This window comes from Metopolophium dirhodum, chromosome 5, assembly GCF_019925205.1.
Source record: "Metopolophium dirhodum isolate CAU chromosome 5, ASM1992520v1, whole genome shotgun sequence".
NCBI lineage: Eukaryota > Metazoa > Arthropoda > Insecta > Hemiptera > Aphididae > Metopolophium > Metopolophium dirhodum.
Genome location: NC_083564.1, coordinates 24,374,920 through 24,399,154, shown reverse-complemented (window position 1 = coordinate 24,399,154; position 24,235 = coordinate 24,374,920). Strand labels below are relative to the sequence as shown.

At 31.3% G+C, this 24,235-nt stretch overlaps 1 protein-coding gene across 2 annotated transcripts; it reads right to left on the bottom strand.

The window, feature by feature from the left end:
* Nucleotides 1-2: 2 nt before the first annotated feature.
* On the bottom strand, nucleotides 3-22,676 carry LOC132945751 (cytoplasmic phosphatidylinositol transfer protein 1-like). 2 transcript variants are annotated; one of them, XM_061015510.1, is made up of 8 exons: nucleotides 22,139-22,676; nucleotides 6,406-6,554; nucleotides 5,546-5,634; nucleotides 4,673-4,680; nucleotides 4,491-4,562; nucleotides 4,292-4,390; nucleotides 3,985-4,140; nucleotides 3-1,947 (listed from the first exon to the last, which is right to left on the bottom strand). In XM_061015510.1, exons 1-8 carry the CDS (start codon nucleotides 22,187-22,189, stop codon nucleotides 1,639-1,641), a joined length of 933 nt encoding a protein of 310 aa, XP_060871493.1. In that variant the 5' UTR covers nucleotides 22,190-22,676; the 3' UTR covers nucleotides 3-1,638. The 2 variants fall into 2 exon arrangements, with proteins under 2 accessions (XP_060871493.1, XP_060871492.1); XM_061015509.1 differs by lacking the exons at nucleotides 3-1,947; nucleotides 3,985-4,140; nucleotides 4,292-4,390; ... (2 more) ...; nucleotides 5,546-5,634; nucleotides 6,406-6,554 and adding an exon at nucleotides 11,730-17,635 and having other exon boundaries at nucleotides 22,139-22,630.
* Nucleotides 22,677-24,235: the final 1,559 nt, after the last annotated feature.

Here is a 24,235-nt window from a genome sequence, read left to right as displayed (position 1 = left end):
TATAATATTGTTTTAACAAACGATAATATTTATTGCTCGATCACACCAAAAAGTTATATGGTACACAAGACGTGTTAGAATATTATATATAGACATAGTATTATCTATCTACCTGTTATCAATAAGGTTTCAAAGCCCATCACAATATGGCCAAACGTCTTTTGTTTTGTTTGTATACATACTTAAAAATATACAATACTAACAACTTTGCCCAAATATTATAGTGTGGATAGTAAAAGTGTTACATTGACATTAAAAAAATCAACATAATTAGTCTAGGTTAATAACAACAAAATATAATGAACAAGTAAAAAAATTTTTTTTTGAGAATAGGTCTCAGAACATCGTATTTAGTTAAAACATAGAAAACAACACAAGTTCGTGTTAGGTAATAAAAATAAAATAATTAATACTACGAATTTTGACAATACTGAAGTGTTCATCGTTCATGCAACATAATACAAGTAATTATAGTTAAATCGGTGGAAATGGTAATACATTTTACACCGCACAACATTCACTGGTGCAATGTGCATAATATATTAATATATAGTACCACACTAAGTAGTTATTCTAATAGTTATGCCACTGTAATTACAAAATAAACCATGTCGATACGCGTACAATAGGTAACTAAATATAATAACTGTAATGTTGAATCATATTGCGGGGTATCAAATGTTTCAATGCAAGCATTATTTAGATAGATACTAAATATCATATAAATTATAAAATAATAATAATAATAATAATAATACTTTGAGAATAATTATTTTCACCTAATCCATAATTAAAAATGATTAAATTTTTTTTTTTTTGTCACCCCACACATAGATATAGGTATGCGTTCAGAAGGCACTGAAAATTAACTTATATACTGCACTGCACGCTCGTAGCAATAATTGAAATCGATAGTTTGTGAACGAAATGCGATTCTCGTTTGAAGACAATTGTAAAGCATATTATCATTTTGATCGTAATTGCGTTATGCTCTACCGAACAATACAAGGCGGCGGCAGTGTATAAGTATATAGATTCGACGAGAAAACCCGTTCCGAATCGTATTAATACTGTTGGTGCGTATTAAGTCGATATACATTAAGGTGGATTTCAATGAAAATAAATATATTATACGCTCTATTCAGCGAGTTGTTGCTCTATAACATTATGTACCTAGTCAATGATTTCTAGTAAAAGTTTGTTCGAAAAATATTGTTGAACACTGCATGTAATACAAAAATTTGTTCAAAAAATTTTGTTCAACACAGCGTTTTATATATTTAAAAAAAAAAAAAACTATCGAGAATTACTTGAAAAAAAATATAGAAAAATGACTTAGACGAAATATATGTATGATAGGATAAATATTTTGTAAGCAGTGTAATGTTTATGAGAAAATATTAATACGTATATATTATAAACATATATACCTACGATTAGCAAAAAGTTGGAATACGTGTCGTTTAAAGATGCATTGTAATCGTAATGTACGAAATAAGATACGTATGTTAAAGCTCGTCCGAAAGAGAAAGTCGCATGATGGAAAAGGAGAAGAAAAAATTTACGTGTTGTAGTACAATATAATATTATATGTATAGGTGTTGTTACGTAATCGAATAAGACGGTTCGACGTGGAAATCATCGCCAGGAAAACCACGAGGTATTGTTTTGACCTGGCGACGACGACGACGACGACGGAGAGAACAGATTGGTCAGCGGTGAAAAAGATTTGGGAGACTTAAGTCCCCCGCCGCCGCCGCCTTCGCCATCCAACGCCGTTGGGTTTTCGCCGGCCTCGGCGTCCGTCACGCAGGCGTTCACTTTGGTGTTGGTTTTGCGTTGCATTTCGCACTCGTAAGTGCGCACGTCTGCGATCGTCATCGATATCCAATCATCGATCCACGCGAAGGCCTGGCGGTGACCGAGCAACAAGATCTCACGAATCGTCTGCGAAAAATACAAGTCGTTACTTGGGAATTTGTACTTCAATTGTTTCAATTGTCTACAATAAACATTTAGGTGCCTAACCAGTTTTATTCATGCAAATGTATTGTTTGCGAACAAAAATCGTTAAAACGTGTATAGACACTCCCTTCACTCAAGCATAACTTACACGCATAGTTTTTTAAAACATAATTTTTACTTATTGTATTGAAACCGTACACAAACAAGTTGTAAATATATTCTTTTATGATAAAATACCTAAGAAGTTATTTATATTTTTTATTTTTGACTGTACATAATAATATGTATACTATACTTGAATATTTTGTACATTTTTAGAGCTATACAAGTCCCCTCTTCCTTAGTAATATAAGTTATCCTAGAAGTTCCATGTGAACCAAACCAAATCAACTAATATACAACTACTCAAAACATCTAATTTTAATATTTTAAACACTGTTATCAAATTTTAATTAGTTTTAGCAAAAAACGAATCTTATACCAAAACAACCTACCATGTTTTTAGTTATTAAATAAGTTAACTATACAAAATCATTTGGCGTCAGCGGCAATTAAATTATTTCGTCAGAGGAGGGATTGATTTTTTTATATGCTCTATTTAATCCTTAAAAGTATAATTTAATATTTATAATTTATATTATTATAAATATTGAAAAGGGAATCATAGCTCTATCCCCATCGCTTGACAGCTACTGTTTGGCGAACACGGTTTCTGTGAGATTATACTCTAACGAAGAGGTTTCCAACATTTTTTTACCTACAGCACCTTAGAGTATTTGTTAAAAATCTAGAAGTACCCTATATCAGTAGCATGTACTTATATTTATATTTTATAACCTTTAGTTAACACAATATAGGTTTTATATAATCTGCACCCTGGCAGACATAAACTTACTAGCGAACGCTAAGAAAAGTCTGCCAGGTAGCGAGGGCGTGTCCACCGGACGCTATTGTTGTAATTAACTTGGTTTGTTGCAACAATAAACGATGGCGCCCGGGAGGGGAAGCACTGCAATCCGCAGTTCCTCCTCCATTCCTCGATACCACGTAAAAAAAACAGTTTTATATTATAATCTATGTTATTACATTAAACACAAATACTATAACTTTCATAAAATCATTTTTAATTATGAAAAATATGTATGATTGCATTATATTTGAAATAATTTCACGGCACCCTCAATTCAAGTTGGCTACACCTTGGTTGGGAACATCTGCAGTCTAGTCACTAGAATCTAGTGAACATATAGTCTGGATATAGACTTGTCTAAGCATATAACACAATACAATATTACATATTATATGTATCGTGTTATATAATACCGTTTAAACAGATTGAATGAGTGCACTCAATTTTATAATAAATGCAATATTAATATAACAATATATTATTATAAATCTTAAATATTAACTGTGGTCCAATTTTTCAACAAAGTAAACATATAAAGGAGAAGAACATCTCGAGATTCACTGGAATATTGTTGTCGTTTGTTTATACCTATATTCGGGTTTACAACGAAGCACATACTATAATAATTTATCATTTACGAAGTGGCCATTTGGGATTTGAAATAACTAAGATTTTCTGTAGACCGACCCCGCGATATGTAATACACTAATACCAATATCCCGAATGGGCCCCGATGGTAGATATCAATTAATCAAACAAAATTACATCGCACTTGTTTATAGGTATTATAAGTACCATATGATTACCTATACTTAAACGTTAAATTAATAGTGTACCTATTGACAAAAATTATAAATTATTTACAAATATCTCAAGCCTAAACATTTCGTTAAAATAAAAATAGAAAAATATTTTATTATTCGGTAATTCGGTACCTATATCTATAGTTATTAATGACGATTATATTACCGATCACAAAATATTTTATAATCATATTATAACAGTTTATGTACAACTTTTTATATGCCTAGGCACTCTGTTCCAATAACTACAATACCTGCACATAATATTGTGTGACACTTATATTGAAAGCAAACATGTGTATTTACTTTTTGAATATATTCCTCGGCCTTGGATTGAATGCCCCACACCTCGAACGACGCCTCCACCACTTTGTACGAGCACATTATCGGTGAAGTTGTATTCTTCCAATTTTCCGGCAGGGGACCCCTCATGGTCTTTTTCGACTGGAAAAACTTCAGATCCTACAAACACACATACAACCATCTCATCACGTGTGCCCACATGAACAACATTACAACTACACATTTACATGTAATCTTGCAAGATATTACAATAATATAATATATATGTATTATGTATATTATATTTTCACACAGTTATCATTATATGTACCTCTTCCTCTTTGTAGTGTTTGGGACTGACTTCGTCGTATGCGACGTCCACGAAATCCACAATCCTTTCCACTAGTTTCTCGCCGGTCAACCCGAGGCACTGTGAATTTAAGACAACGACAAAATTTCAAATGTAGTACACGCAAAATGTGCACTTGTGAAAGTATAATTAATATAATATTGTAACGATGAATAATTACGTTCTCTGTTGTTCCTGAGTTATCTTCGAATTTCGTGTGGATAGTAACGCTCAACTTCGGAATAAACGAGCACTGGTGGAAAAAAAACAAATAAATGATAAATATTAATTGACCCGAAAATAATGATTTTTTGATCATGTATAACTGATATTACTCATATTATAATCGTCACAAATACTTACGGTATATTCTGAAAATCCGATTTCCGCGGAGACATGAAACCAACCAAAAGCAACATATTATTATATTATTATATATTATACTAGACTAAACATATTAAACTTAGTGTTGAGGTTAACTATTAAGTAACGTCTATACCGTATTGCTGTTATTTTCAGAACCTACGTGTGCATGCATACATTATATGTCATGTAGATGACCTGCAGTGATACAATACTGATGTACCTATGCGTGTATTAAAATTTAATTTCGTCTATTTTAAACTGTCGAATTCAAAATACTGCGAATTAATGTATGTTGTCGTTACCTAAGTTGTAACTTGTAAGTATCTATAACCTATATATTATTATACACCTCTAAATATAGTAATCTCAATCTCATTACACTCTTCGATTTTCCAAACTTTCTACGACGTATGATGTGTATCTATATTATATGTGGGTATATTACGTAGGACGTTGGTATATTATTACAAAATTAATAGCAAATGCATTATACGTATAAACTATTTACACTAAAATCAATTTATACAAAATCATAGTATTATTTCCTATTGATATATCGTATTTGTTTGTACCTAAATTTACTTGACAAACTGATTTATTTTTTTGAGTCATATACTTTGTAAAAAGTTGATATTATATTGTAATAAACACCAATAGCTAATAGTAATTATTTAACATTTTACAATTTTAAGATTATAATTGCTTGTTATTAAAGAATTAACAAGTCATTAATATATTTAGGTAACTTACTCTGCACCGTACCTACTGATTTACTAGCTTCAAGTCTCTATTTCAATTATAAACTGATAGTTAATTTAATATAATACAGATACAAATTTATTTAATGTATATAATATTAAGCAATATTACCTGTGATCGTGAAAGGATAATAGTTCCACGATTTTTCAATGATGTAAAATAGTTTTGGAATGATCGCTTGAACCCAATATGGTAAACGACTGAAAAAAATATTAAACAATATCAATATTAAAAACTATATTCTCTGCGCTTACACTTACAAAAACAATGGGACCTACCTAAAAATATATATTAATTGTTTTAAATTATAGTTAAGGCTTCAACATCTGAGGTCATGAGCCTGGGTTATTTAGTAGGTTTTATTACCGTGGGGGGAGGGTACGGTTGATTTAGAACGTGCATGTAGGAATGACAAGGATTTGCCACTAAAAACCTGGATGGTCACCCATCGCCGGCCGGTGCTGGCACTCAGAGCACATCAGTGACTTATGCCAGACACCGCACCACACCGCACCACAATAAAATAAAATATAGATAGGTATTGTGATTTAGTATTTAAAAGTTAATAACGACTTCAACATTATAGTAATTAGCATTAAAACTGTAATGGCATTTGACTTGCAAGTAATATATTGATATATATTATATTATGCCATTATGGTATAAAAATTAGAAACTAAATTTACTAATGGCACAAATTTGCAGCACAATAGGAGGTACTGTTGGATAAAAGAACTTTCAAAAATTGTTTTTCCAATGTTAAAATGAGTATTAATTATTATTATAATAATTTATAATATAATTATGTATAACGTATAAGGTAGGTAGGTAGGTACTATATAATATTGTAGGTGTATAACTGATAATATTATAAAATCAAAACTGTTGGACGTTAGTTAAACCGGCAACGCACCCGTAAAACATAAAGCCTATCAGCCTATGTGTAATGTAATGGATAAAATTAAGATTACTTCGACAAATGTATCCTTTTTTCGGTAAATTGCCCTTTTCCGTGGACGGGATCTTCGCAGGGAGCATTGATTATGGTCTCTACGCCCTCTCCGTTTTCCGTCTGTTCGTAGCTGTGCCTGGCAATCATGTAAAGTTGGCCAACGTGATACTAGAAAAAAAATATTCGTGTAAACCTTAAGACTAATAGCTTAGATATTATTATTTATAATACGTTATTGCGTTATGGTTGAATTTTATTACATAAATAATGATTGTAAATGTAGAGCAAACCTAACGCGGATAATAACATAAAGGTAGGGTACTTTTCATAATTATATTTACAACTAGGTACCGAGCACCAACTACCAGAAGTCAGTACCTATACAGACTTATCGGCCAAAAAATTGAGTTCCTAAGCACGATTTGTTTTTACCGTTTGCACTCGTTCGCGATCCTGAATATTGATAATCGTACACAAAAACCCTTTCAAATCGTCATATCATTATAAAAATCAAAAATATGAACTCCTGCAGAGGCGCAATAATACTGCGAATGTGGCAGTGGTCAGAGTTTTATCAGTCTACCCAAAAATATCAGATCTTTAAACATTTTTTCGAATGAATAGGTATGAACGTAAAAAAAAAAAACAAAAACAGTAGTTTGAACACTTTGAACCAATATGCGATATCTAATATTACACATTTATCAAACTATAGAGGTACTTATATACCTTATCGTAATCGCCGCTTCGTTGAGTTCTATTGTAATTCTATCTTGTTTTCCGACGACAGGGGTGTGAGTGGAATATCTATGTTAGCAAGATATGCGCATTATTTACAGAATGTCTCATCAGCCCATTTCACATAGTAATAGGCCGTAGATCTGATAAATTATATTTATTTTTTTTTCTTAAGGAGGTTGGTAAAAGTTTAAAAATATTGAATTACTAACTTCGAACAAAAAGGAACTTCAATGACATAATAAATAAAAAAATTTAATTAATTAGTTGAAAAAATATTACTTCTCAGAAAGGTACATAACTAATAATTTCCAATGGTTTTACACTCAGTCGCTTAGATTATATTTCAAAGAATCACTTCTAATTTATAATAGTTTACAAAAAGGTATAATATTAATATGTTTACAATTTATTGTTTAAACCTTAGGAGTATTTAATTAATAATATGTGACCTTTAGGTGTAAATATAATGTATTATTATAAAATATAAATATTTAAAAAAATTCATGTGGGACGTACCTATATATTATCTTAATTCATTGAGTTTTAACTTTATACGTAACTGTTTTTTTTTAAGAATTTTATTAGTTATTAACATTATTGGTTCGTTGAATTATTTGTTCGGTAAGCGGATAAAAAGAATAAGTCAAAACACTACCTTCCTACTTTCTAGGAAACGCCTATATTTCTGTATTGATTGAAATAGTGTAATGGGTGAAATATTATTTTCATTTTCGTTGACAATTTAAGTTGAGAAAAAATATAAGAGTCAAATATTTTGATAGTGAAAACTATGAAGAACATTTTTTTTTTACAAGACAGTTTAATAATGAAGATTCTCAAATTGAATTATATCTTTTTTACAGTTTTACCCACGCAGTGTTAATTTTTTTAAACTTTTCTAAGAATTAAAGTTGTTCATTAACTTGCTAAACCTACAATGTTGATAAATATTAAAATAATTATTTTATCTTTGGGTCATTGGGAATGACACATTTTTGTTTTACTTGCAATTTATTACGAAACTAAATTACACCAAAATATCAAATTATATTGATCACTGATTGGCAACAAACCAGTAAATAGGTATGTACTTAACAATAAATTGGAATAAATAACGAATATTTGCTTTTATAAATATATATTTGTATAATAACATAAAATGAAAATACACCTAAAACAATAGCTTTAATACCGTAGCCGTAATAGGTAACAAATTGCGAACTTATTGGGCACAATATACAACTATAAAGTACATATTATTGTGTATGTAAATAAATAAATAAATTATAGGTTATCTAAACCTATCTTAATTTTAGTAATTTAATATCTACCCATATTTTATTCAATAACGTTACCCTGCAGCTTGTACCTACAATTACTATAAACTAATTAAATAATTAAATAAACTTCGAATTATCATGATACGCATAGGTTCAATACCTACTTACTCTTAGAAAATAATTTTCGATTTACGCCATATAATTTAGGATAGGTGTAGAACTAGCATAAGAAGAAAGAATATTAATATAAATACAATACATTGTAATAAATTTATAATCAATGATATAACAGGAATTATTCATTTATGGTAAAATAATATTCAATGAAGTCAAACCAACTACGTATTATACCCAGACACCCAGTGCCAAATTTTGGGGGATACATTGGGTGCATTGCACCAGGCAACTTTAGTCCTGCATCTAGAAACTTAGACCTTGGGTTATTTTAAGTTAAATTGAAGAGTGTTGTATTTTTTTACTTTTTAAACTCGAATTCTGGTTCTAGAATCTGATTATTATTTAGCGCAGATATATTGAATCAAACTTGATTTCTATTAAGTATATCACTCTTATTATCATTCTTATAAATGATTAAAGCTAGAAAACAGCTAACTAGCTAACTAGAGGTAATTTAATTCAACATAAAGACGTTTAAAAGTGTTTAGTATTGAGTCATAATACTGGAAACCATAATCTCAGCTGAAAATATTATTTTTCATAAGTACTTACCTTAGATCATGTTCTAAAGAAATTAGAAGGAGCAGTTTGGCAAATAGGTAGGTAAGATTAAGGAAGCGAATTTGATATCAAAAATCGATTGAATTGGTATAGTTGAAAACTTTACGAGTCATATTATACATTATGTATTATAATAAAATGTTAATAAAAACTTGAACAAATTAAAACATCAATCGCCCCATGAAAATCACCTCACCCTCGTCCAGGCAAGAAGAATAGTAGTTATCACAAGGACTCTGATCGGACACGCCCGTTCAACACACTTGCACATCATAACAAAAGAAGACTGCCCGATGTGTGAACTCTGTGACAAAGGACTAACCATCAAACACATCACACTAGAATGCCCGTAGTTCAACAGCTCCAGACAAATTCACGGAAACCCATCAACGATGCAACAAGCACTTGGCCAGGAAAACTCTAAAAATCTCTACAATCTTTTCACAATCATAAGCTTAGCAAAATAACTGTAAAAAATTAATATACTACACAAACTCCCTTAACTGTTAAACATAATGTATCCCCATAGTTTTAAGACCAATAAGTAATTATTACAGGCTAATGTCCTCAGAATATTCAATACCTTATCAACCCAATAAAAAAAAAAAAATTATTGATAATTCGTTGAAATAAGTATCTTATTGATTGTACATATATTATCTTCAAATTTGTTTAATTATAAATGTAAAATGTGTGCTCACTATTCAGATAATCCATGTTTTGTTAATATTTCTAATGTTTGACAAAAAAAAAAACAAAGATCGTAAAATTAGTTTTTAAAAATATATAAATTAGTTCATTCACTAAAGATATTGAACAATTGACTATATAGGTATATTAACATAATTACCTACAGATGAACGAGTATAATTTAATTTCTGTTTCGATTCGTTAAAATAAAAAAATGTTGAAACAAGTTACCATCCATGTCTTGGCTTTTACCCTTATACGATAACTCTGTTACAAAAAACTGATTTAAAAAATCATAATATATTAAATGTTATTCATGTCTCGTGAGGCGCCTATTACTGCAGTTGTTGCATGTTGTTTGTGATTGTAAAAAATTGAACGAATTCATTGAATTAAATGAAAATAAAATCTATGTATGTATAAAACTGAAGGAGACGAAACATTTTTTTATACCGGGCAACAAAATACTAAAATACGCGGCCGCCTGCTATACCTATATTGATTGATATACATATCCTATATCAGTACGAACTACCAAAGGCCAAGTGTACCAAGTGTACCAAGTGTACCAAGTGATTTTACTAATGTTTGCGTTAGACGTTGCAATATAATTTCGGTGTGACTCGTAGTATATATTGATTGATATAATATATCGTATATCAGTAGGAACTACCAAAGGCCAAGTGTACCAAGTGATTTTACTAATGTTCGCGTTAAACGTTGCAATATAATTTCGGTGTGACTCGTAGGCTCGACACTCATATAAAACCCTGCCTGGCCTCCCAGCTCTATGCGTGTATGTTGTGTATTACTCTTAAATTGTATCCTACGGCAGAGAGGAGTTATGCACATTTTCATATAGTTTTAGGTATCCGTTAGAATTGAACTAACACTTAACAGATAGATGTTTTACTTTTTTCTAGAAAAATACATGCAACCGTTATGATAAAATTGTATTTAGACGATATTTAAACACAAAAATTATAATAAATATATATGTATAATACACATTATTTATACATATCGCATGAATGTTTATCTTATCAATTGTCAACAACTATATAGATGTAATAAAAACGACAAAGACTATTGATAATTTAGTTTTATTCTACTCTTTTAGCTCTTTTCGTCCCTCATTATTGAGCTGATGTCACATATTTTTAATCTAATGACTTCAAACATTTTATTCTTATATTTTGTTTCTATAACCATTGTTAAGAGGACGCTACACTGACTTTTTTGTCTGTCTTACAATTACGTAACATAGCAAATTCTAAGCACTTGTAAGACGGAGACAACAAAAATGTCCGTGTATCTTAAGGAATATCGTTGCAAAATAACAAAGTACCATGCATACTATTGTTGAATGATTCAATGATGTAATAGTAAAATAATGCTTAAATGTACTTACTTACATTTGTTACTTCAATAAATATGTAAATTACAATTTTTTCATATTATTATTATTCTTGTCGATAAAACTCGGCATTTATTCATAGCAGTAGGTAATATTATTGTTATAGACAGGCGTACTTGCTACGCAAAATCCATACAATATTTTACTTGTTATTATTGAATCATTTATAAAATTAATTATAAACGTACATTTTTAACTCAGCGGAATATAAATAATTTGTACTCAAGTAACAATTATTTACGTCACCGATTACCCTACGTATAGATCAACTTATAAATTATACATACAAGTTCCCATTTTAATATTTTATAGTAGGTACAATTTTAAGAAACGTCATTGCTCATAATACAGTAATAATATGTTACTTAGTATGGCCATTCTGCGGTATGGCTATATAACACTCTCAAAATGTTTGTTTTTTTATTTATTCATTTCGTATATAGAAATAACACCAAAAAAAAAAGTAAACTGCAAAGGTAATATTTAAAAATAATTTATTCGTGTTCTTAATCCTTTCAAAAATATATATATATTATAAAGATAGTAGGTACCTAAACAATTTCTTAAGTAATGATAAACTATAACTACAGGTACAACAAATTCACGGTATTTACTTCAGATAATGGGTAACATTGATTAGAAAATATGCATTATGTCCTTACTCCTTACATATAAAATAACTAAAACGCATAACTACAGGGGAAAAACGTCATAAGTCAATTTTTTTTCTAAATGTCGCCTTTCAGTCTTAAAATATTATTCTCCTAATTAAAGTGGAAGTGGTATAAAATAAAATATGATAGAAACAATACAAATATTACATTTAAATACGACAAAACGTTTATAAATAGATTGTACAAGGTTCTCGATACAATTTTAAACATATTCAAAATCTTGTGGCTAAAAATTGACTTATAAATACGTTGTTCCCCTGTGGTCTTTACATGTTGAATATTACTTTGATAAAATTAATAGTGAGTATGCGTGAAGTGTGAAACAAAAAAATAATTACGTATAAAAAAAATTCAATTTAAGCATACAATACACAATTACGATTAAGGAAAAATGTTTTTGTTTTTAAAAATTATTATTAATATAGACAAGCTCCGCGTGCTATGTCTCACCTCCAAAATTTAGATTTCACAAATAATGTACCTATATTATGTTACCAACCTACGGCCAAACATATCCATTTTATAGAGCCTAAAGACGCTTTAAACCATCACAGAATAATAATACTTATTGCAGAAAGTTGTGTGTAGAAAATTAAGATAAGCGTGCAGTTCCAAAATTAATTCATAGTTGTTATTTACTTTGTTATCTTATTCATAAGTCACACAACATAATAATAATGTTGTGCACACAAGTATAAATCCTAATATTACGACGCGATAATAAGACAAACGCCTATAAAGCTATAAACAGTTACGATCTGGTAGGTATTTAAAAAATAGAGCATTTTTCCTATTCAGAATTTCATTGATGACAATAATAAATGGGTGAAAATCGCTAAACACCAATACTCATATTATTGTAAAAAATGCGATCAATACAAAATATACACCACCTATAAAACATTATGTAAGACATCCTAATGATAGTATAATAATATTGTAATGATAACCACTCGTAAGTATAATAACGTAGCGCTAAAACACTCGTACAACAATAAAAGTCTAAAATTTCCTGCGCATACCTGTACTAACTCGTCGGAAATTTAAATTTTAAAAAAGTCAGTTCTGATTAAATTTTTAAATGCGATTTGGACGGTTTGATAGAACATAAGGTAGCACAACGTCTGCAAAAGATACTGAACCGCCCTGGCTACAATAGTGTTGGATTTAGTTTATAGCATTTCGAAGATGTTTGAGCATAGTTATGTCGAGTGTTGCATGATTTGTTCTTTAATCGTCCACTATGAACGACCAGTGATTTGGCGAGATACATGTAGGCAAAACCGATAACAATCCGATGATTTGAAACGTACCTAATAACCTTGGACGACTGTTGTCCTAACGGTTGTCGACGTGTAAGTGTGTAACCAATAGTGACATAATAATATAATATTATGTAATGAGAAGCGTGGCACGCATACGAAAACGCCTGGAAAATAATATTATGAACCTATCACATAAAAGTGGCATCAAATTTATTTACAGGAGTAACTATTTTTTTCTACAGTCATTGCAAAATGTTTTATTCATAAGCGGGCGCTGCACAAACATATTTTATTGTCTCCGTCTTAAAGTTACAAGTGCGTAACAATTTAACGCTCATCAAATCACGTTTAACTCTGTTAGATTCAAAATTAGAGTGAATTACCCTCTAATAAAATTTAAAGAAATGATTATTATCTAGGGCATCTCAAAGGTTTTTTAAGATATATTGATTTTAAAGCGAGTTATGAGTATTTAAAAATTGTAAATTGTTTTTACATCTTAAAAAACTTATAACTCGCTTTAAAAAAAAATATATATAATAATAATCCTATGAGACGCCCTAGATAATCTTACCTTTAAATTGTATAAGAGGTCAATTCACTCTAATTTTTAACTAACGGAGCTAAACGTGATCTGCTAAGCGTAACATTTGGTAAGTTACGTACTTGTATACGGAGACAACTAATGTCTGTGTAGCATCCTCTTAACTATATAGAAAGAAAAAACTACTAATATTAAGACAATATTATATTGTTTATTATACAATTTTAACAATATGTTGTAAATTTCAAGTAATGTGTTATCAGAAATCACAAACGATTTACATAGTAAAAATAATTATGAAACGATATCAATTTAGTAAAAATGTCGGATAAAATTTCATATCAAAAAATTTAAAATTAAACGAGTTGGAAACAATGGTGAAAACACAAACTTAACTCAAAGTTATTCAATTCTGTTATTAATTAAGTAAATACCGCTTATTATGTGTATTTAAATTAACATAAATTCATTATATTTCAAAAATACTTACAAATAAAAAGATATGGGGGAAATAAAAACTAATATTTGTAAATAGTAAATACTAACATTCAGGCCATACTTCAATCTTCGTTATTATAATGTATTCCTTCCTTAAAAGGGTTGTGGTTCATTTTTGTCAAGAAAATACACACATTTCTAAACCCATTGAAAGTAGGTATAGGTCATAATTTATGAAGATAACGTTCATAAACAGAGCCAAAATACTTATAAATATAAACAAAGAATAAAAACTTACCCATAATTAAATCTTTAATTTATCAGAAATAACAAATCGGGCTATTGAATGTTAAAATAAAACATTGTTTCATATAAACCAAAATAATTCATGAAAATTAACATTTTTACCATACTATTTCTTATATATTATACAAAATTGTATTTACATAATAAAATTACAACTACCCATATTTTTCTGTGATTAGAAAAAACATTTTATGAAAAATATAGTGTACAGTATTGATAGGCTAGGGATAGACTAAATTAAATAATCAGGCTTACGCGGAAAAAATAAAAAATTTACTATAAATAAAACAAATTAGCCATGAATTATTGAATCCATTAGAATAAAAATAATTATTCAGTCAATAACATTGGAACCGTCTTCCATGCTGTTCATATCAACATCTAGACTCTCAATTCCTTCTTCCCGAATCAAATTTTCCAATTGTTCCTTTGTATAATCGGTTGATTCTTCCATGTCATTATTACTTTTATTTGACGAATCGATGATGCCTGCTTCCACAGCTAATTGAGTTAGTGCAGATTCTGTACTAGCCGGTAAATCAGAGGATAGTTTCACAGAGGACGGTACTTTGGAATTGATTGCAGTAGATCTAGGTGTACTGGGTGTATTCACAATATTCGTGTTCTTTAGCTGGACAACATTACCACCGGAATTTGAAGTTAAGATAGCCATATTATTTTGACCACTAACCATTTGAAGGGTTACAGGCTTACCACCTATTGTCATACCAGTTAAATTTGATTTACCTAGTGTGACCATTTTACGATTACCAGTAGCTCCAGCCATAGTAATTGTAATAGGTTTACTTCCTGTTGGTGTATTGCCACCTGATGATACCATTACCATTTGAACAGGTGAGTTACTTACACTGGTACGATTGGTCATATTAGCCTGGGAGGCTGAAAAAGTCTGTATGCCCCTGAGATTTGAACCAGTTGTCACAATGATGATTTGTGGGGATGCTGATCGATTTGAGTTACTTTTTTGAATAACAATAGTTGGTTTATTGGCAGCAACTGGTAGTCTTGCACCAACCGTTTTTAATGGTACTGTTTTCATTGTTTGATTTGATTTTATAGGACTACTCTGTTGATTTATTGGAGGATTGATGAACTTAAGAACAGATGGTTGCATATTTTTATTTGGTGTAGTTGTTCCAATCATCTTTCCTGGAATACCTTGTATGAGATTACCTTGGCTGGTCTTAACTAAGGTAACAAAATTTGATTGTGACCCACCAGGTTTTTGGAAAATCACTTGCTTCCCAAAAACATTAGATCCAGTTTTAAGAACTGTACCAGCAACAGAAGTTTGTAAAGCTGGTCCGGTTATACGAACTGCTTGTTGTTGTGGCACTGTAGTGTTTACAGGTGACATAACATTTTTTATTGACCTTTGTGTTTGAACAATTTTAAATGGTGCACTCGAAGTCTTAATCACAGGTTTTGGAAGTTCTGATTGTTTAGAAACTACTACAGTGGTTTTGATCTTTTGGGTAGCCGATGCAGCAGCGGCAAGAGTATGCATGGCAGCATCTGATAGCATGTCCATTGAAGGAGAACTGACAAATGCAGGTGTCTTTGGTGTTACAGGACTTACTGCCTTAAAATTTTGTGGTAACGATGGTGTAACATTAGTGCTTTGAACAGTTTTTATTTTCATGTTTCCAGATGCTTGAGCAATAACAGGAGTGAACTGTTGATCTTTTACTAAAGAAGAGGAGGAGTTAACAGTAGAACCTTGGGGTAATATTTGTATAATTTGATTTGGTTTGGCAGGACTACCAGCTTTAGTACTGGTAGTAGGTATAATTTGACAATCATCACTATCAGTATTTTTCTTAGCCAATTCTGGTGTCAAAAATGGTAACAATGAATAATCAATCATTGTTGGTGGAGTTGGAGCTGCAGTATCAGCTGGCTGATCATACTTTTGAATTTGTAAGATATAAGCGTCTGCAGTCGGTACACTATTCCATACAATCTCTAGGGCATTAGTAGACGCACGAACTAACTGATTTTTAGCGCACTTTTGTGGTTTATCTACTTCTAAATACCATAAATCTTTACAACAAACCTGATTATTCCATGCTTTTCTATATCCATCTCGGCCAGACCACACATACATTCTTGTTTGTATATTTGCAGCACAATGACCTGCTCTAGCTCTAGGCATATTATCTTCATTCATATCCATATTTAGTTCCTCCCATGTCATTGTTTCTAAATTTAGACAAGCTAATTGATTTGTACATTTCCATTCTTTTTCATGTATAGGTAACTTGACTTCTTCAACAAATGGAACCCAACCACCAAAAACAAACATTCTATTTTTTATTGTCACTGCTGTGTGCAAAGATCTTGGTAGAGGTTTAGGACCCAAAACAATAGGTCTATTCCATGACATGGTATCTATGTCTAATGTCCAAAGATCTCCTAGTCGACAACCACTCATACCACCATAAATGATAAGTTTACATTTTCCTCTCGAGTCAGTATAAGCTACTGCTGTGTGGGATTCTCGAGGAGGTGGAAAATCGCCTACTGTTTCTGGTATATCCCAGGCTAAGGCGTCTGGTGAAGATATATCTAATGTATATAGATCATTTAAATAACGTGGTATATTATTTTTTGGGTCATTGCTGTCATTAGCTAACCCTCCGAATAGGTAAACTTTATTACCTATCAATGTGAAACTATGACCAAGCCGTGGGCAAGGTGACATGTGATAAAGAGGAGGTCTAGGTTGGAGCTTACTCCAATGCCACCGACTTGCTTGTAGTTCATATAGTTCATTTGAATACTTTCCATATTCAACCATACCTCCAAAAATTAGTAATCTAGTATTATCAACAACTAAACCATATGCAGCACATCCAGGGGGTATATCGCCAGAAGTCTGAGGTATAAACCATTGATTATTGGCTGCATTGTAAACATGTAGTTCATCTACTATTCCCTCATTTCCACCACCGAAAACAATTAAAAGATCTTTAATAGCGACTGCTCTGTGCCCATGGCGAGGCCTCGGTTGAGGTCCAATAGGATCAAGAATTTTCTTCCATTTTAACACTGGAGTTGAAGGCACAACATCTAGTTTTAACTCCATTTTATCTGTGCGTTCAGTGTTCAACAACATTATGTTCTTTTTATATTCTGCAATAAAAAAAAAATACCAAAAATATTAAAAACTAGCTAAAAATAGTATTAACATTATATCATATTCATATTTTTACTAGTTAATAAATCAAACTGAACTGGAAACTTTGGGGACACTAGATTTATTTTCTAAATAGTGAATATAAGTATAATATATTATACATAAAGCTCAATTAATCTAAATCAAAGTTTGTTTTTACATACTTACCTTCAGTTGTAGAAATAATGCAATTAATAGTTGAGAAATCATGAAAGCCACTTTTTAATTTATCTTAAGAAAATCAAAAAAAAATCCCAAAGTTTCCATTCAATCAAAATTTAAAATAAGGGTACCACATAATCAAAGAACGAAATAAAAATGTTAACATCATTGATAACAACAACATAAATAAACAATTTGTACACATAATAAAACATTTAAATATAGTAGGTAATAGGATTAAAATGTATTAAATTGTATTATGGAATTTTTATCCATTGACTTAACTTGTCCTTAATTAAAATGTGTACACAATTGTATACACAAAATAAAATATATTAATAAGAATATAAAATTACTTATAGATACTACAATATTAAATATTTACCCTAAGTATATTTAACAATGATGAAATAAATAATACAAAAATATTTTATTAAAATAAAAACATTGGTAAATTAATTATTATTTATGTCTATGCTGAAACAAATATGTCGTCTATTTCATATAAACTATTTACCTTACAAAATAAACATAGGTAAAGTCAACAAATAACAAAAAATGTTTATTCAAAATAAGGGGCATGAGTAAAAAACTTTAATAAAAACATAAACAGTTCTAAAATGACCAATTATTTAAGTTCAACCTAACTACTAACTAGGTATTATGCATATTATGCTATATTGTTATAACTTAATTTTAGAAAAATCATATTATTAAAAATAATTTATATTTTTGAATGTTAAAATATGTTTATATCACTAAATATAAAGTTAAAGATGTATTATGCATTAATAAAATATAATCCATAAAAAGGATTCTTTGTTTAGTTTTTTTTTTTTGAACTATCAGGTTCAAGTTGAAATTTGTTTTTCATTTAAAGTTTAAAATTTAAATACACATTTATTGTAAGTGCCTGTTTAAGAAAATATTGAATTAAGTTTTAAAAATGGCAGTATAAATGCTTAGTTTAATCAAACGAGGTACCTACTACTGAATGTCTGTATATCAGACAGATCGATAATTGATATACAAATTTACCTGATATAAACTTATTTCATTGAGTATAAAATGTTTAATTTAGGTAAGTGATAACTAATTGGTTTATTTTATATACAAATTGTCGGTGTAACAGAAAAATTAATAAAAAAAAATTGATGCTAGTTAAACGTAAATGACAAAAATGGCGAAAATGATAATATGCATAAAAAGTACTTTTAAAAACATAGGTACTTATGTCAGAATATTCCCAAAAAAAATATTTTGAAAAAAATTAGGTATTATGTCTTATTTAATTTACTCTAAATCTTCAAGAAATAAAAATTAAAAATGTATACTATTAACAAGAATTTATAAATTATAAATAACATTTTTTTTTTCTATTTTTATAAAAAATATACAATCTGTACCCTGAGGCACAATAATAAGAATATGGGCTAAATTACAGTGACATGAATGAGTTGTTGGAAGAAGCCACCCAGTAATGACACTTCCTAAAATATATAAAATTGAAAGTTGTTTTACTACCACACGAATCAATATTAAACTGGGTTAACGTTCCCAAAGAATAATAATTGAACATTTTAAGATAAATACTAAAAATAACCACAATGCATTTATGTCAATGTAGAATGTAGATAAACTCAATTAATTTACCATACAGGTGATATATACTGATGACCTTTTAAGGAAAGTTAACTCATAGGTTTAAATTTAGTTACCTATCATGTCTTACATGGATACACAGAAATGTCAAAACTGTAGTACCCCTAGTATGTGAGTATCTGTTTTTCAGATTAAATCAATCATACCAAAACGGTAAAAATATTACATATTATGTTGATGGTATTTCAGGATGAAAATAATAAGCCATGAGGCATAAATATATACTTATAATTATTCCAGTAATTGGATATTAGGTATAGATATCAGTAATTACCTTAAGTATTTTGTAGTAAGAATTACTTTGTTATGTACCTACCTAAACAATGTTGTTTTACCTTCTACAAATAAATTTGAATCGATAATAAAAAAAGCATATAATATTAAATATTATATTTTATACTATTACATTTTATAAGGTATAAAAATTACTTTTCTACAATAAATGTAGGTAGTGTAGAATTATTATTATATAAGTACCTACCTATCTACTAAAAATGTTTACAACATTAATAAACATAATATATACCTATCTAAAAATTATCCATAAAACTCATCATTATTTGTTCTTTAATCAATTTTGAGTTTTATGGGTGATTTTTAAATAGGTATTATTAATCAATTTTAAATACCTACCTACCTATATATATATTGTAAACCACTGTGTGACGGGGAGTATAAGACCATTCCCTCGGGGGTTGTTACACCTTCAGCCATATTTCTCATAAAATTAATACTATGTCATCTATTAGTCTCCATGTGTGTTCTCGTGATAACTTCCATTTTTTATTTTTATTATTATTATTATTATTACTATTTAATAGGTAGGTAAATTTTAAGTAGTAAATGAATCGCGGACGTCCCCCCCCCCGACTGTTTTTGATCTAGAAGGACATTTTCACCCCGATATATTTTTGATGCGGACATTTTCCCTCCATTTTTTTTAAAAGTTTACTATTTAATAACATTATTTTATTATTTAATATGAAATTATTTTTATGCCAATTGTCTAATATTTTTAAAAATATAATAAATTATAGATGTATATTTTTGATCAACTGAACTCTTGAATCAAATTCAAAAGCAATTATTAAATTGTTAAATATCCAAACTGGTACATTTTAACAAAAAACAAAATTAATATGAACAAAGCCAAAAAAATATGTGTTTAGAAATAACAAAAGAATCAGTAATAAAATGTTTTTTACAAAATGTATCATTTTTATTAAATATTTATTATATTTTATTTTATACTTATTTTTTAAAAACTTTTATTGTTTCAAGTAGTTGAGTGGATCAAACATAATATACATTGATTATCTATTATATTAATAAAAAAAATGTTTATATATTTTATATTTTATTAAAAAAAAATAATTTCATATTAAATAACACCTATTGTAATATTAAATTCAATAATAAACTTTTAAAAAAAATGGGGGGAAAATGTCCGCATCAAAAATATACCGGGGGGAAAATGTCCTAGTATTTACCGTAGTAAATACCATCTGAGCACTAGTTGCGTATTTTCATTATTATTTCTACCATTTTATTTACTCAATAGGCACTAATTAACTTTATAAATATTAAAGATCTTCTAAGAATTAATTATGTATTTTCATTGTCATATTTTTAATGGTTTCCAAAAATGCTTTATCATACTAGTGACCAAACATTTGTTTGTACAACTATAGTTTAGAACATCACCAAAGCCAGACACAGTGCACACAAACATTTCTCTCTTAAATTGTACAAATATGATAAGGTAACTAAATAGTTCATTAGAACAATAAAATATGTCCACTCGCTCAAAACCAAGAACCAACAAAAAGGGTGCTTACAAAAAATAACAACACATTATCATAAACAATAATTTAAACAAACCTTTAACATCGGTAGGTATTATCCAAATGTATTTCATCGAAAATATTTCAAAGTATTTTAAAGTATTTCATCAATGTCAATTTACATAGATTTGGTGTGAAAAATTATTTCTGGGATCCTTACAGTCACTCATAGTGGGGAGGGATTTCGGCCGTTCAGAACGATATGAACCAAACGAGCAGGTAACTGTCGCAACGTGGATACAAATTAGTAGGTAATAGCACAAACACTAGAGCTAGTGATCAGACACAATGCGCCCTGCGTCGAATGCCGCATTAATGAAAACAGAACCGGAAGGGACACGCTAAAGCAGGACACATCGAAACCATCGCATAAGACATTGGCAGCGTTGGCAGACGGTCAACTACAACCGCCGAAAACAGTGATCGCGGGCGGAAGCAGTGGGTAAGGGGCGGTGTTTGGGAGAGGGGGGCACAGGGCATAATTTGGCAACGTTCGCGGGAACAAAAATTTGCAGGTACGAACACACAACAACATTGCTTTCGGAGCCACAGAGAGAGAGAAAGAGAGTAACGATGTAAAGGAGGGCCAAAGGGGTATTGTTTTTGAAACGAATAAAAAACAAAAGGGGCCCACAGTTTCGGCGGGAGGCCCCCACGGCGAGGGACAAGCGGCGGGCCCGAGACGAGATCTCGCAGCAGGCCCTCGACGACCGTTGCGGCCACCGGTAGACGTGCCGCCAAAATAATCAAACAAATGAACGACTCGCGCCGCCGGTGGTGTACTCTGCTTACCTCGTCGACGGTCAGCGGCATGCAGATGCGGTACTCCTTGATCAGGACCATTGCGCTGCTGGTGATTAGCGAGTGGCTCCCGGGGCGCTTAGGTTCGCGGCGTACAGTGCGCGGGGCTCCGGCTGCGGCGGCGGCGACTAAGGCGGACGTTGAGCTATCGGAAGGCCGTTTCGGCACGGCGTCGGTCGGACGGTGGCTGGCTGGATGGCTGGTGGACTGGCCGGAGCGCGACGAATCGGAAAGAAAAATAAAAAACCAAAAAACAACAAAAACACCGAATAATCTCGGATCAGCAAAAACGTAAATATACAAAACACGGCTGTCCGACCATATTATTTAATATTTTCGTGGTGCACAGAACGGTAAGCGTACCCGCCGCGGTGTCGGTGTACGGTGTAGTTGCACACTTGCACCGGGCGCACCGCCCAGATAGCGGCGGTGACGCCGGCCGAGGCCGCTCCCATGGAACGTAAAACGAAACGCTGTCCCGCCACGCTGCGTTCCCCGAGATCGTAACGGCGTTGGTAACGGGTGGGTGGAGCAACTTCGCCGGACGAGTGTAACGCCGAGGCAGATATTACCCTCGGACGGCGCCGCCGTATGGGTCTGTCGCGCTTGGGGGCCCCGTGGTCCATGGAGTAGAAACTCCCGGTGGTTGGCACCGCCGCGGTAGGCTGCGCGCGCACATTACACCGTGCCAGTAGTTGTATGTGCACCGAACGCCCGCACGCCACCGCCGCCGCAAAGTTTGTTGTACGCGACGCGCACAGACCGACAACCGTCCGGCGTGAAATGGCCGCACTGCCCCCACCGCCGCCGCGACGCCAACGACAACTACAGCTGCTGCTGAGGCCACCGCCGCTAAAAAAAACGAATTTTTTTTTCGTAATGCCCGCGCAATACGCCGGAAAATTTAATAATAACAAATACCATTTCGTGCTAACAATAACACTACAAAACATAATTACGACAGCCGAATAACGCGTACGTAATACTTATGTATTATTAAATTTGGTAATGTCCCGAAAACATAATAATATGGTAGACATTCATGGCGCTGACCGCTGATTAAATGTATTTGTACGAAATAAAATTACGATGAATACGATCGCTAAATACGATACTAATTTAACGCTCTGTGTTGTACGCTTTTTTGGAAAACACGTACTTTTGTTGTTTTTGATGTTACTGGCAGTCGATAGAGAAATGTAACGTTTTGGCGGGAATCGTGGTTATGGAACGATTATTGATTAAACGAGGGGGTTGAAATTTAACCGCCTTTTTTAGCCGAACTCAGCGCCCCTTGAGTCATAACTCAGAATTCATATACGAAGATCGTGCCAACGACGCCTCGATTTTATTTTATTCAGGCGTGTTGCTTGTGTGTGAAATTCATCAGTGGGAGGGGGGGCATTCCCCCATCACTTAATAAATTTTTTTAATATTTATAATATTAAAATTAATAATTTATGAAATTATTAACAATAAACATTAGAAAAAAATAAATATAACTATATCAAGAATAAAACTAAGTATAGGCGGGGGAGACAATAGAAGTTATGATGACGTTATGATGAATGTAATAATATACATTTACGATTTACTTAGCATATTGCATAAACAATTATTCTCGATATGCACGCTATACACAGCACGGGCCACGGATATTATTATTACTGTTGTAGATATATGATTCCATACGTTTCCGGATGACATGATCTGAATTTTATTCCAAAAATGTTCGCGTACATAGAGTTTAATAAAAATACGAAAAATTTGTCGTGACGATGAGTGCTGCACTCGTCGTACACCCCTATCGATATAATACATATACCTCCCCGTGGTTGGTTTATTTTTGTGAATAAAAAATATATATTATAGTAAAATTGACTTTTATGCGCAACCTTAGTAATTCTTGACGTTCACGATAATTGACACTTGACAGACCGTATTAATAATAAGTAATAACAATATAAAAATATTATATGTAATATAAAATATCCACATTCCACACTGACAAACCGTCTCCGATCAAAATCGTTTTTCGTATACAATAAATGATATTATATAATTGAATTCAAAATTCAAAATTTAATC